The sequence below is a fragment of the Mya arenaria genome, chromosome 2, assembly GCF_026914265.1.
Source record: "Mya arenaria isolate MELC-2E11 chromosome 2, ASM2691426v1".
NCBI classification, from domain to species: Eukaryota; Metazoa; Mollusca; class Bivalvia; order Myida; family Myidae; genus Mya; species Mya arenaria.
The window spans coordinates 47,368,917-47,384,087 of NC_069123.1; the positions used below are offsets into that span (position 1 = coordinate 47,368,917).

The window sequence follows — 15,171 nt, forward strand, 5'->3', positions numbered from 1 at the left end:
TCCCTCTAAAACACCAGTGTGTGTATACTACGTGATAAATTGCATCATAGATGCTACATGGGAAGGTAATATTTTGCTTCGAATGAAGACTTCAAACAAAGATAACTTCACTATTTCTTACATACGTGCATGCGTGTGTGTGTGTGTGTGTGTGGGTGTGCGCGTGTGCGCGTTTGCGCGTGTGCGCGCGTGCGCGCGTGTGCGCGTGTGTGCATTAATATGCGATAAATAATAACCAATGATCATTTCAGGATGAGGAATCACGTGACTTTAACGGGGTACCAAAATGGGTCACCACGGGTGAAAACCAATGTTAACAAAAAAGTAAGTGACGTTTTTTTTATATTTTCTGCTTCTAGCCCTTGTGGTTAAAAACCTATAGTTTCAATTGTTTTTCTGCAGGGCCGATATGCGAAGAAGCATTGGTTACTGTTAAGAAAGTAGTGTGGACAATTTCGGATTTAGTGCGATTGCAAAGTATTTAAAGGTTCTTAACCAGTCGATTCCGGATTTGATCTGTACTTAGAGCTTCAAGATGATAAGGTTATCACCAGTAGATTTAACAGTAAATGGTTTCTAATTCACATGTTTGTATCCAATTTAAAAACTGTATTAAATCCGCTCCTTTATATGTTTTGTGCTATAAAACACATATAACCTAGTTTTACGTTGCTTAAGACAAACACTAAACGTAAGGAACGAAGAAGACCGAAGTAAATCTGCATACTTTTTTGTGACATCAATAAAAAAAGAAGCAACTGACTCTGTTTAAGCAATACCAGGGATAGGATCCTATGCCGGGATCTGCTAGTGAATACAATAGTTTAGCTGCGGTCGCAATATTCTGAAAGAAAAGAAACTCGAGCAGTATCTATTATTCCATAAAACAAAGGTTATCTTCCCTGCTCTTACGTGTTTACCCCAAGGATATGCGGAGTCTTTCATTGTAATAATTGTTGCAAGGAGCCAATAAGAAAAAAATGTTAGTAATGTAAAATATAATCAGATGCGTATGCATTTTGTTCTCGTACGCTGCATAGCGCTGCTTGTCGCATGCTCTTCGTACACCACATAGCGCTGCTTGTCGCATGCTCTTCGTACGCCACATAGCGCTGCTTATCGCATGCGTTCTCGTCCGCCACATAGTGCGGCCTGTCGCATGTTTTCTCGTACGCTACATAGCATTGCTTGTCGCATGTGTTCTCGAACGCCGCATACTGCTGCTTGTGGCATAAGTTCTCGTACGCCGCATAGCATTGCTTGTCGCATGTGTTCTCGAACGCCGCATAGCGCTGCTTGCCGCATGCGTTCTCGTACGCCGCATAGCGTTGCTTGTCGCATGTGTTCTCGAACGCCGCATAGCGCTGCTTGTCGCATGTGTTCTCGTACGCCGCATAGCGCTGCTTGTCGCATGCGTTCTCGTACGCCGCATAGCGTTGCTTGTCGCATGTGTTCTCGAACGCCGTATAGCGCTGCTTGTCGCATGCGTTCTAAAACGCCGCAAAGCGCTGCTTGTCGCATGTGTCAATGTTAGCTGCATAGCGCTGCTTGTCGCTTGTGTTCTAGGACGCTGCATAGCGCTTCTCTTCGCATGGTATCGTACGTCGAAAAAAAACAAGAACGTGGAGTGCGTTGGAAGGGAGAGTTCATGAAGTTAAACATGGTTTACTTCATACCAATAAATTAAATGTACTCACTATAGATCAGGTCGAGTTTTATCAGTGAAATAACAACAATGAAAATATCAGTTGGGTATTTAAAATTAATGGCAGTCACTTCCCCTTGAACAAAACTAAACTCATCATCTAAAAACCAGTGAGTGGTAATTGAATATTCATGTATCGTAAAACAAACTTTAAAATTCGGTAGATTGGTTTGAATCCAATGTCTAATCACATTTTTTTAATTACACTTTCGACCTTTGAAATTTAGATTCAGTAAATAGCGACCAGTGTTATTTCATTCATGTATTCAAGCCCTGTTCAATTTAAAAAAATACTTATAATTATTATCATCATCATCATCATCAATTGTTATTATTATTATTATTATTATTATTATTATTATTATTATTATTATATTATATTATATTATATTTATCTTAATTATTATTACTATTATTTATTATTTTTATTATTATAATAATTATTATTATTATTATTACTATTATTACTATTTTTATCATCATTATCAAAAAAAAACGTACTATATAGCATCAAACATCCGAAGCTCTTCGTGCGACGGCGATGGCCGAGAATTTCCGATTGCGAAATACATCCGCGACTGATGGCTACATACTTTAAAATAGCGTAAAATGATCGATTTCAGGTCATAAATAACATTGTTTAAAAACAATACATTAATTCAAAGTTTTAATTATAAGAATGGAGCATTCGTTTTCTGAATTCCTACACACGTCGACTTCTTACCCTTTTGAAACAGCGTGTGAACAAGTATTTAATGGGTTTTAAACGATTTTGTATGGTGTGTAATGGACAACGTTTTGTGAATGGTTAAAAAGGGTCCCTAACACGGTAAGCACACACCATTCTTAATATATGAACATGTACATCCAAAAGACTAAACATTTGCCATTTCACGTTTAAAACACGATAAACCTGTAGGCAGTCCACCACTTGTTGAAACTGAAATAACCATTTTGCAAACGCCTGTACCACTGCAGTGATATTACGGACAACTACATTCAGAGCGACCAAGAGCCAGCCCTGGGACGAACTTCTCAATTGTAAATTACCCCTTCCACTGTTTCTTATGTCAGGTATGATTTTCTAAAGCAGGGCGGCTTGTATTCCAAAGTCATCATGATAGCTTGAAACACATCTGTATATCAAAAGCAGTTCTGCTTGTCTTATTTTTTGCAATAAAAATAACCTGACAGAACCGTAATAGGCAAGATCTATTCGGTTATCTGCTCGTATCGTTGTCAGTACGTGCTCGGACTATAGGCCTTGAAATGGTCTCTGACAGGGTTTGTTGAATTCAGTCCATCCTTTTAAAAAATGCATACACCACATTTCTGGGCGGGGTTACACCCATACAAGTAAGCGGAGACTGTATCGGACCGCAATAAATGGCATTCAGGGCGTAATTGATGATGCGTGGTATATACCTGTACTACACGTTTACATACGTATTACGTACATAATACAAGAAGTTCTTGCATATCATTATTTCTTAAGCTATACGGTTAGAGTGGAAAATCATTGAAGTGTATTTGATTTTGTCACTACATCTTTTCCTATACTATGAACGCCTATTTGAGTTCTCTCTTCGGAGCCCATAAATTTTCTCTTATTGCTATTATCGCAAACGCGTAAATATGCTGCATTAATCATTCCGACCAGAAGTAACGACTTCTCCTTAAGTTTTAAACTTTGTTCTTCAATTTGATTTATACAGTTTGCAGGTAAACAGTACGATAAGGCGTACGACATGCGCACTGGGCATTATGATAACGATGAATAACTTTCTTGTTCACTATCAGTTCGATTTTTGACCACATAAAGGCTCGAAGGCCTTACTCGTATCGCTTAATATATCACGCGGCAAAGGTGGGTGGACATAAAGTGAGAAACTGTGCTGGACATTTAAATAATGTAATTTAGTAAATGTATGGTGTTTAGTGCGGTCATATATGACAGTCGCAGAATGACATTGTTATTCATTTGCGATGAATACCGGTACAAATGAAACAGGAAGTGACATTCGCAAGCAAAAAGGACTAAAGTAAACCCGGCAGTTATTTTCCCTAATATATAGTGATATTGTGAAGTGTTTACTGTACCAGAAGTGACGACCATGGCGGCAGAAGTGTTTCATCGCGCGGCGGTAGACGGCTACCTGGACAAGCTGAAGGAGGGAAACCGGAAGCAGATGAACACACCGGACGAGGACGGGTGCACGCCCGCCATGTTGGCTGCCCAGCACGGGAACCTGGAGGCGCTCCGCATCGTCATCACACGCGGGTAGGTACGCTGACCTCAGTGGTGTAGGCCGCATGTTAAATGCAATGGACTTCCATAGAAAGTGTTTCATGAGAACTTTCCTTATATACTGTATAGATGTGTAATTAGATACTTCATTCAGAAATCGTGTTGATGTCATTTTGTATGTATCGTTTCATTTCGATATCGGACATAAATGAGTTCGTATCATATAAAAAGCTTCAAGTACCGGTATATTTTATTTTCAAATATTAACCAACTTGTTACTGTAAGCAGACAGTTTCTGTTGCATTAAAATGCTTGTGTAGTACCTCAACCAGTTGCAATGTCCCCCATATTTATATGGATGTGGTTGTGCCTAATGACCTTGTTTAACGAAACATTAAATTATTCAAAGTCAGTTAACTATACTATAGATACTAGGGTCCCTGGGGCAGTATTGTTGTATTGACGTGTGCTCCTTTGATCATGCCACACCTGGCCTATCTCGGCTGTATTTGATACCTCCCCGGAACTCGGTATATTGTATGGTAATTGTGAAAACGCCAAGACTAGTATTATCCATTTCTTGAAAAAAAAGGGTTTTAAATGATGAGTGTTACCCGTTTGCTCCTGTCAAACGTTTGTTATAGACGCAAATATGTTCAATTAAACAAAACAATGTATTGCACGTTTTGCAAATAAAAAACGACGGAAGAGCTAAATATTATCAGTTTTGCACATGGAGTGAGAGATAATTTAAATCATTTTATGTGAACACGAAATGCAAGTACTCGTCCTGTGAAGATAAAAATCTGTGCTATCTTTCTGCTCGGACTATATGGCCGTCAATAGGTCCCTCTGGCCACTTATACCTTGTAAAGCAAATAAAGATAATGATTGCCGTTCACCTAATCAAGGATACACAAAACTACTCAGACCATTTAAATGAGGACAGGCAACTGTACACGGGCAATAAATTGTTTAATTTCCACACGTAGGAATGTTTACATCCTTTTAAGGACGTTCCTCGCAAATAAATCAATACTGAAGAACTTTAAAAAGTCTGGATATAGAACGTATTATTCCTTATCATATTGATTTCAATTCGTCTTAAAACTAAAATAGAAACCGACGTGTAAGGTATAAGTACGTTGTTATAGAGCATCACTGGTACTTTCCTGTCTTATTTCCCTTTACATATCGTTGTTTTATTTATGTAGCGTCTCCATCCGAAAAAAATATGATTTTTATTGTCGTGAAAAATCTACACTTTATGTGAGCTTTTACGCACAGTAGAATTCAATGTTTGCAAATATTGCAACATTAGATAAGGAATAAATGGCGTAGATAACTTCAATCTTCAATATTTGCACAAGTGGGTTTTAACCGATTCTGCGAACCAGTTTTCAGGCCGAAGTCTTTACAGTGTATCGATCTGCGGATTTGAAAATTCTATAGGTTAGGTTTAATGTCTGTATTTAAGGATACCGAAATTGAAATCGTTCATAGATAAAAATAGAGAAATCGTTAACTTAAACACAAATTAACAAAGTGAATTTGTGTGAGTGTGAACGTTATACATGGAACACAGTGTTCATAGTACATGTCTCCCAATAAAGCATGTCAGTTTGTTTTGATCTCTCAACAATTAGGCATATAAGAAAAATACGTGTATTATGAACCGATATAAACGAACATAATTATTTTACATTTACCAAACAGTATGTAACATATGAGATTTACCAAGCAGTATGTATCATCTGAGATGTACCAAGCAGTGTGTATCATATGAGCATTACCAAGCAGTGTGTATCATATGAGATGTACCAAGCAGTATGTACCATATGAGATGTACCAAGCAGTATGTACCATATGAGATGTACCAAGCAGTGTGTATCATATGAGATGTACCAAGCAGTATGTACCATATGAGATGTACCAAGCAGTATGTACCATATGAGATGTACCAAGCAGTATGTACCATATGAGATGTACCAAGCAGTATGTATTATAAGAGATTTTCTAAGAAATATGTATTATATGCGATGTACCAAGTAGTATGTATCATATGAGATTGACCAAGCAGTATGTATCATATGCGATTTACCAAGCAGTATGTATCATATGAGATTGGCCAAGCAATATGTATCATATGCGATTTACCAAGCAGTATGTATCATATGAGAATGACCAAGCAGTATGTATCATATGCGATTTACCAAGCAGTATGCATCATATGAGATTGACCAAGCAGTATGTATCATATGAGATTGACCAAGCAGTATGTATCATATGCGATTTACCAAGCAGTATGTATCATATGAGATTGACCAAGCAGCATGTATCATATGAGATTGACCAAGCAGCATGTATCATATTAGATTGACCAAACAGTATGTATCATATTTGATTGACCAAACAGTATGTATCATATTTGATTGACCAAGCAGTATGTATCATATGCGATTGACCAAGCAGTATGTATCATATTACATTGACCAAGCAGTATGTATCATATGTGGTTTACCAAGCAGTATGTATCATATGAGAATGACCAAGCAGTATGTATCATATGCAATTGACCAAGCAGTATGTATCATACGAGACTGACCAAGCAGGATGTTTCATATGATATTTACCAAGCAGTATATATCATATGAGATTGATCAAGCAGTATGTATTATATGAGATTACTTTTGGCAAAAACCGACTCCTCTTAGGCAGCTGATTCATTTAACTGCTTTATTTGCATACATGCAATGTTGTTAACAGGAATCTGCGTTAGAGGGGGCGTCGCTTAGAGGCGCAACCATTTGGCATGCGCCCCTCCCTCACAAACGAAATGTATATGTTGTATATCCCCTCCCCTCCACCCCTGAATTCGCTTGTTGGTAATTTAAAGAGCATGATGCCTTGTCTTGGGCTTTTACATATAGTTTTAAATGCAAAATTTATTACTTTTGTGAAACTATAATACAAGCAAGTACTTCTTAAATGGAAGCTTTTCTTCTTTAAAATGGTAATTCAATTACATGGCAATGTTGACTTTAAGGGACGATTCTATTCATTATATCTTGCGGACACCCTGAAACAATCTTACTATCATCAGTGACATTCATGATATCTCGTGTGCACAACACTTTCCACTGAAAACTGATAAAAATGATAAAGTCAACCATTTCTATGAAATCAAGTACGTCACATAGTTATATATGTATATCATTTTTTGAAAATGTTAAGTAGAGTTTGTCTTTATTTTTTGACTCGATAACAACGTTCCGTTCTAAATCCTAAGTGTCAAAATTACTCACTTTGTGCATGTTCAAGACCGAGGTATGCCCGCTCTATTTTCTGTAGATCGTCAAAATAATGCACCAGTCAATCGCAACCACGCCCCCCCCCTCCAAGTTCCGGGGGTATACCGGGGATAGCCGGGGAAATGGGCCGTGTTTTTACCTTCCAGGTGGCCCCGCAGTGCCGGGTGAATTTGTCTTCGCGCCAAAAATAGCGAGGAATGGGCCTTACCTAGGGTCCCTGGGGTGCGGGGGCATTTGGCGGAGATTTTACCAGTAGTTCGTCCCCGCAGGATGGTGATTTTACCCGGGCTTGGCTGGACCGAAAGTCCCCGCTATTCCCCAGACCTTGGGGTGCCGTGGTAACAATTGACTGGTGCATAAGACTCTGCCTTATTTGATGTTTGTATGAATCTATATACGTAACATTAATGACCACGAGTTTGACTTTTCCTGATATGGCCCACACAAAACTGGAAACACCAACTTAGTTTGAACGTCAGTAACTATATAAGAGATGGTATCGTAGGAGCATTCAATAGTGGTCATACTCATATACTGCATGGTACATGACGATGAAAGTCAACTGCTCCTGCATGCACGTGTTCTGATAGGGCACGTGTTAGAATGACAATGCACAGGGGCATAATGAACACCTTGACAATCCTAGTTAGCAATATCAACAAACGCTGATAGTTTATCTAATGAATTTCAAGTATTTGATAGTGGGTATAGTTTACAACACATCTTATAGTTGATAAACAGATGACGAGCAATTAATTGGATATCAGCACAAAAGTGAAAACAAGTTACGTCTTATCGTCTCATCGTTATCAAAAGGAAAATCATCAGCTATCACGCAAGCGGGTAACGGAATATCGGGAAGGTCAGCTCATTTTTTCCTTTTGAAAGTCTAAGTAAAAGCGATTAAGAAGTTCCCTAAAAAAGTCAAAACAGCATTCACAGTGTGTGAGTATATCACGTGATAAATTATGTCGGAAGGCAATAATTTGCCTAAAGTGAAGACTTTAAACGAAGAAAACTTCACCATTTATTCACTATTTTAAATAAAGCATAGCACAGTCTACGCCGCTTACATAGCCCCGCCTTCGGTGTTTTACTTAGTTTGATTGAGAGTTTAGTTTCTTAAAATACTTCGTCAAACCTTTTCACAAAACCGCCGTCCGATGGAGCACTGTCAAGTCATTATTTTGGAAGCAGGTTTCTCGAAGTGTTGGAGGAAACTGATCACTTAATCAAACTTAATGAAACGAAGGCGGGGCTCTTTGAGCGGCATAGACTGCCCTTTGTTTCATTAAAAATGATAAAGAAAAAGAAAAGTTATATGTGTTTTTATTTAATATTCGAAGCAAAATGTTGCCTTCCGAAGTAACTATTATGACGTAATTTATCACGTGGTATATACGCATCTATTCAGCCGTCCCGCTGTACCAACAAAACAAATTAAGCCGAGGTACACCCGATCGATTTCTGCAGAACACAAGAATCGAACTCTAACGAATACATGAACCTTACTTCCACTGCAGTTTTTGAATTACTGTATTATCAAACTGTATGATTTATTTATTATACCTGAACGGTACTTAACTATTTAAGTGTACATAATTTCGACGACGACACCAAAAACAACGGCAACAACAAAAACAGCAACAACCTTTAATATATTGGCGTTACGTTGCTCCAGCATTATTGAGCTCTCTTAAGGTGTTACATAGCATTGGACGAAGGGCTAATCATACAGTTTCACAAAAACGGTTTGGTTCTATTTCTGTTATCATATACATATGAAGGAGCTAATCTGTGCGGTGATAAAGGACTTTGGTTAAAGCCAAAACATGAATTTCAAAAATAATGCTCACTAATATATCTCTGGGCCTCCATAAGTGTCCAGATAAGATATCATACAAATCCATACAAGTGCTATCTTAAAAGGAAGAACATCAAACCAGCCACTCAAACTCAAACACTTGACAATATATAACCAAGACTGTTGATTCACATAAAATCGATTCAGACAGTACAGCTGACTCACATGTTATTGATTCAGATACTGCTGATTCAGGTAAAAATGTTACTGCTAATTGACCTACTATCGATTCCGACTGTGCTGGTTCCAAAAAAGCGATTCAAATTCGGTTTAGATACTGCTGATTCATATGATATCGATTCAGACAGTGCTGATTTACTCATTATCGATTCAGACAGTCCTGATTCACATACTATCGATTCAGACACTGTGCTTTTCACATAAATCGATTCAGACAGTGCTATTCACATGATATCGATTCAGACATTACTGATTCTCATAATAACGTTTCAGATACAGCTGATTTACATAATCGCGATTCAGATACTGCCCATTCACATAATATCGATTTATACACTGCTGATTCACATAATATCGATTCAGACAGTGCTAATTAACATAATATTGATTCATACAGTGCTGATTTACATAATATCGATTCAGACAGTGCTGATTCACATCATATCGATTCAGATATTGCTGATTCACATTAAATCGCTTCAGAAAGCACTGATTTGCGTAGTTTCGATTAAGACAGTCCTCAGTTCAAATAAAACCGATTCAGACAGTGCTGATTCACATAAAAACAATTCAGACAGTGCTGACTCACATTTTATCGATTCAGATACTGCTGATTCACATAAAACCGAATCAAACAGTGCTGATTCACATAAAATCGATTCAGATACTGCTGATTTACATTACATCTATTCAGACAGTGCTGGCTCACATAATGTTAATTCACATACTGCTGACTCACTTGTTTGCCGTTAAAAATCAGCATTGACCGGCTAAACAAATAGCACCAACGTTATCATCAGCAGCAAAAATGTTTTGCACCCAATATGTTACCACATCGGGCATTTGTTCCAATTATCAGCTCACTGCTAGCGGTAGTCGTCACAATTAACTTCCATATTTTTGTTCAATAGATAAATAAATCAAACATTTACAGTGACAAGACGTGTTAATGTCAGGTGCCATAGCTAGGTTGTCAGCCTCGTATCTGTAATGGCCGGCTGGTAAACTAAATGTAATACAGACGACTTTGTTTAAGTGTCGGGTGGATCCGCAAGGATTGTCTTGTTAACTACCTGTGGTCAAACAAAACTACATAATCATTTGCCAAAATAAAATAAAGTTGTTTTGCCGATATTTCAATATTAATCTGGACATATTCAATGGAAAGAATCGACCTTGATACGCAATAAAATGGGGAAATTCGAGTAATGTAATCACCTTTGTATGTTTGATTTTACATAAAGTTTCTGTAAAGTACAGAATATTTTAAAGTGTTTATAATTGTTACATTGTAACCGGTTTTGTAACGAAATTGGTTTAACCAGTATTCAATTAAGATGATCATACATAAATCACGAGCAATAAAACTTATTGATAATAAAAAGATAATATATAGTGAATTTAAATATGATAAAGAGTCGTGTTAAAATGCAAAACAGTGTAGCCTGATTTTCAACGATAACACATGATCACGCATATTTATAACGTTGTGGCTTTTGCGTTTCATTCATCAGAGGCTCCGTATTGTAAACAATTGTTATTACCACCTTTTTAACATTTGACACAGGGGCGTACCTAGTCATACTCCAGTACGCCCGTGCTCACAAACCTATTTGCAAGTTATTAAATCTTAATCCAAGACTAGATACATCTTTTAAAATAGTAACAGATTAACGTATTTCCGCTGAATGTTTGCGTTTAGAATGGGTTTCCAAAGCTCCCACCCCATATAACAGTACGGTCCCAATTACTGTAACACCCTCACATATCGCCGGCTCACTCAGATATACTGGCGTACATGTATGCCCCTGGGGGACGTTTCACTGAATATCTTATCGATTTAAGTCGTAAATTGAAATTATTTTTTTTTTCGGTTTTATTTATTTTTTCTATGTATTTGAATGAACTGAATTTTAACCAATGTTCAAAATGAACAAAAAAATAAGGAAATGAAAAGAAAACCGATTTATTGCCATTTATGACGTTAATACAGATTTCAGAGCATTAAAGTAGCGACTAGAATCGTTTATTGAAACAGCCCGGTCTCTTAATGATTGTCCATAACGTCCACTACTATTTACTGACATTTTAATCATGTCGCATTTCTACAAACCAATCTACTTCTAACGTGAGAGATAACATTTAACGACAGGTGAAATTTATTTGGCAGCACTATCAAGTAGCTGTTAATTTATCAAATTCCAGTTTAAACAGTTGTGTATTTGTCAAGAGCGTTCATGTAGATCTTTTCTGTAAGATTACATAACCTGGGACACAGCTCAAAAATTATTTCTGCCAGAAATGTTATTTTCTCAGTTTTATCCCTTAAATGAATTAATCACCATTGATTCCTCAAATGAATTAACAATTGCTCCTTGAATTAATCACCAATGATTCCTCAAATCAATTAACAATTGCTCCTTGAATTAATCACCAAAGATTTCTTAAATGAATGACCAATGGTTCCTTGAATAAATGACCAATATTTCCTTGAATGAATGACGATTTTTTCCTTTAATAAATGACCAATGATTCCTTGAATGAATGACCAATGATTGCGCCTTGCATAAATGACCAATTATTCCTTGAATGAAGGACCAATTATTCCTTGAATGAAATACCAATTATTCCTTAAATGAATGACTAATTGTTCCTTGAATGAAGGACCAATTATTCCTTGAATGAATGGCCAATAGTTCCTTGAATTAATTCACTTTGACTCCTTTAATGAATGACCAATGGCGATAATGCTTTAGAAAAAGGTTATACATATTCATCTTAGATATTTTAAAATGCATGGGCTGAGTTTTTTAAAGCCAAAACTGTTTGAAGTGTACATAATGTATATTATACCTTAGGTAATATGACATGTTTCATCACTCCATGTGTCCGCCATATTGGGCCCGTTTCATTGTTTGCTGATATTGTTACGCCGTTTCCGTTGTCTGCCTGTCATGATGCTGACCCATATCGAGGCGGTAGAATAGTGGGGTCTCTTGGACGCTAGTATATTTGGCCAAGTTGTTTTGCATATTTGAAGGTCCTGCCATTTACCTTCTGTCTTATACAGTTAATTACCTTGACCATCCTGAGTGTACGTCATTGCACTGCAGGAATAAATGCCGATCAAAACTATAATACCACTGTCAGATAAGGCTTAAGTTGCCACGATATTTCAAAATTTCTTTATCTTAGAGTTGCATATTTATGCATGTCAGCAATAAAACACATTGATTTTATATCTGAACGAAAATCAAAATCATTTTCAACCGAGTATTCACAGTAGATTTTGACAGGTTGTTATTACCATGCTATGTAGCTGTAATGGTAATACGACAAATCTGGACCAACCATAAGAATAGATCGGGTTTTATATCCTTATCAAAGCTTGGGGAGATGGGGGAGCTGTACTGTAATCACTTTGTCCCCTTAACCATGATGCAGTAATACATTTTCATTTACTTCGACACTGTTGATGGTATATATTTGAAATTGCAAGGATGTATGTGTAGAAGGCATATTGTATATTATGCATATCTGCCAATTTTTTACCTTTAAATAACGGTCAAGGTTAAATTTATTCGCTTTCTTTATAACATAACTGTCATTTCAATAACTGCGGCACAACCACATGAAGTCATTTCAAACTAAATGGCCAAGGTCAACGTAGCTTTGAAGGTCGCTTGATGTCTTCCTTGTCTATAGCTGCTTCTGCTTATCTGTTCACGTCAATATTCCTAATGGTGGATCGATTTCACAAGCCTAAAACATTAATCTTCTAATGCATGTCAATCGATTCCTTAAACTTACATTGATTTCTTTTTATGTATTTCCAGGGGTGACCTTGACAAGTCTGACCTACAGGGGTTCACGGCTCTACATCACGCAGCCAAGGGAGGTCACTTCAACTGTGTGTCGTTCCTGGTCAACTTCGGTGTTAATGTGTGGAAACTGGACAACGAGTACCACACGGCCATGGACTTGGCGGCCCTCGAGAACAGGGAGAACATCGTCAGCGTGCTCGACATGACGCAAGGCGAGCAGATGAAGAAGAACCCCAAAATGGTCCAACAACTGAAAGAAAAGGCGTTGAAGGAGGCGGAGAGAAATATTCAATATTTTGAGAAAATGCAAACCAAAGCATCTAAAGACTTAGAAAGGATGCGCCGCCAACAGGAGAAACAGACACAAGTGAATGGCGACTTTAAGGCACCGTCCGATGAAGGATTGTTCAAGCGGCTCACGTACCGATTGAAGAACCGCACGGCTTCTAAGGCGACGGCGAACGGATCAGTGCAGTCTTTCTCTGCTCACGCCGGGACTCAATCAAAAGCAACTTTAAAAAAGATGGTAAATGGGAACCAAAATGGCACAGCGCCTTTTGAGTTTAAAGTGAGCGAGCAAGATGGCAGTGGTACGAGAACAATAAGATCAGTGAAAGGGACGATGTCTAGGAATGGCAGCGAAGTGTTGTATGTGCGCGATATCGACATTGGTGAAGACGACACAGTGGATGCTTCGGACGGCGGCTCCAGACCGGCACTAACAGGAGCTTTTCCTGACATTGTACTTAAAGATGACTCTAATTTCGAAGGAGGAAATGAAGACGATGGCCCAGGAATATTTAGCCGGCCGATGTTTGGAAAATTGTCGTTTCTTAAGCAGTTTGATCATTTAAAAGCCACAGATCCTGCTGACGAAGACGATTTAGAAAACGATTTTACGAACATGAACGGCGACGGCGGATCATCTGAAACTTCCAGACATTCAAAAGAAGAGTTACCCTGGAACGCTGACGATGTTGAACAGCTTGACGACGATGAGGACGACACGGAATACACGCCCGTGGTCATGTTCCTGGAAGGCTGTGGCCTGACGCATTACGCACATTGCTTTTTGGAAGGCGACGTCGACATGGACGCGCTCATGCGCTTGACCAGTCAAGATTTTAAGGACATGGGACTTCCCATAGGACCACAGAGGAAAATAATGGACGCCATACAGAGAAGAAGGGTTGTGCTAAACGAGCCCGCACAAATGTACGACTCCCAATTGTGACATCTTTTCCGCATAATATATAGGCTATTGTTGTAGAACATTTTCGTCTGTCAGTATTACCACACGAGTCAATGTTAGAAAACGACCACGGACGGTTTCATTCAAGGATTTTAGTCGTATCTTAATTCTGTATAATTGTCACAAATCGATACCGCATTTTTAATACTGGCTAGAGTTTTAATACATACATATATGTAGCAATATAATGAACTATCATACTACGTTAAGTTCTAAGATCTTCATTGAAGTGGGTCCCTGACAAGTATACATTGCTTAAATTTCCTATCACTAAGCAGAACATTTTTCGAGACATGCTTTTCGTTGTATATATCAGTTGAGTGAAGCGATTCACGAACGTCATTTATTCTTATATACAGTTATATGTTTCCTGTGTAATTGTTCGTTTTCTGTGAAATAAATAAAATAGAGTAAACAGATGCGTTGGAAGTTATTATATACTTTTATCACTAAGGTACTTGTTTTAATATGTTACTATATCCGTGGCCATTTTGTATTTCTTCCTTACAAGATCCCCGTGTCATCGCGTTATCATGTTGTATAATTCAATGAAGTATCCAATTAAATGCTGCCATAGCACGCGTGAGTATGAGTATTTAGTTTCATTTTGATATTTAAAGTTTCAAGTTTCAAGTTTCAAGTTTCAACTCCACCCGTCACTATGTTACATGGTGTACAATTTACTAGTTTCAAGTTTATTCGGTAAACTCATGTCATACATGAATGACAAAATGAGAATTGCAATGAACATATTATACAGTTACACATAAAGAGGCTTTGAAAGATG

At 37.8% G+C, this 15,171-nt stretch overlaps 1 protein-coding gene across 1 annotated transcript; it reads left to right on the plus strand.

Moving 5' to 3' along the window:
• The first annotated feature begins 3,480 nt into the window (after window positions 1–3,480).
• Window positions 3,481–14,803, plus strand: LOC128246040 (pre-mRNA splicing regulator USH1G-like). The gene is made up of 2 exons (XM_052964252.1): window positions 3,481–3,986; window positions 13,145–14,803. The coding sequence occupies exons 1-2, from the start codon at window positions 3,820–3,822 to the stop codon at window positions 14,364–14,366; spliced, it is 1,389 nt and encodes a 462-aa protein (XP_052820212.1). The 5' UTR covers window positions 3,481–3,819; the 3' UTR covers window positions 14,367–14,803.
• Window positions 14,804–15,171: the final 368 nt, after the last annotated feature.

Bases quoted from the DNA above. Each gene is read 5' to 3' on its own strand.
- LOC128246040 (XM_052964252.1), top strand. From the start codon at position 3,820: ATGGCGGCAGAAGTGTTTCATCGCGCGGCGGTAGACGGCTACCTGGAC. The intron at 3,987-13,144 runs GTAGGTACGCTG...ATGTATTTCCAG, and splicing joins CGCATCGTCATCACACGCGG to GGGTGACCTTGACAAGTCTG.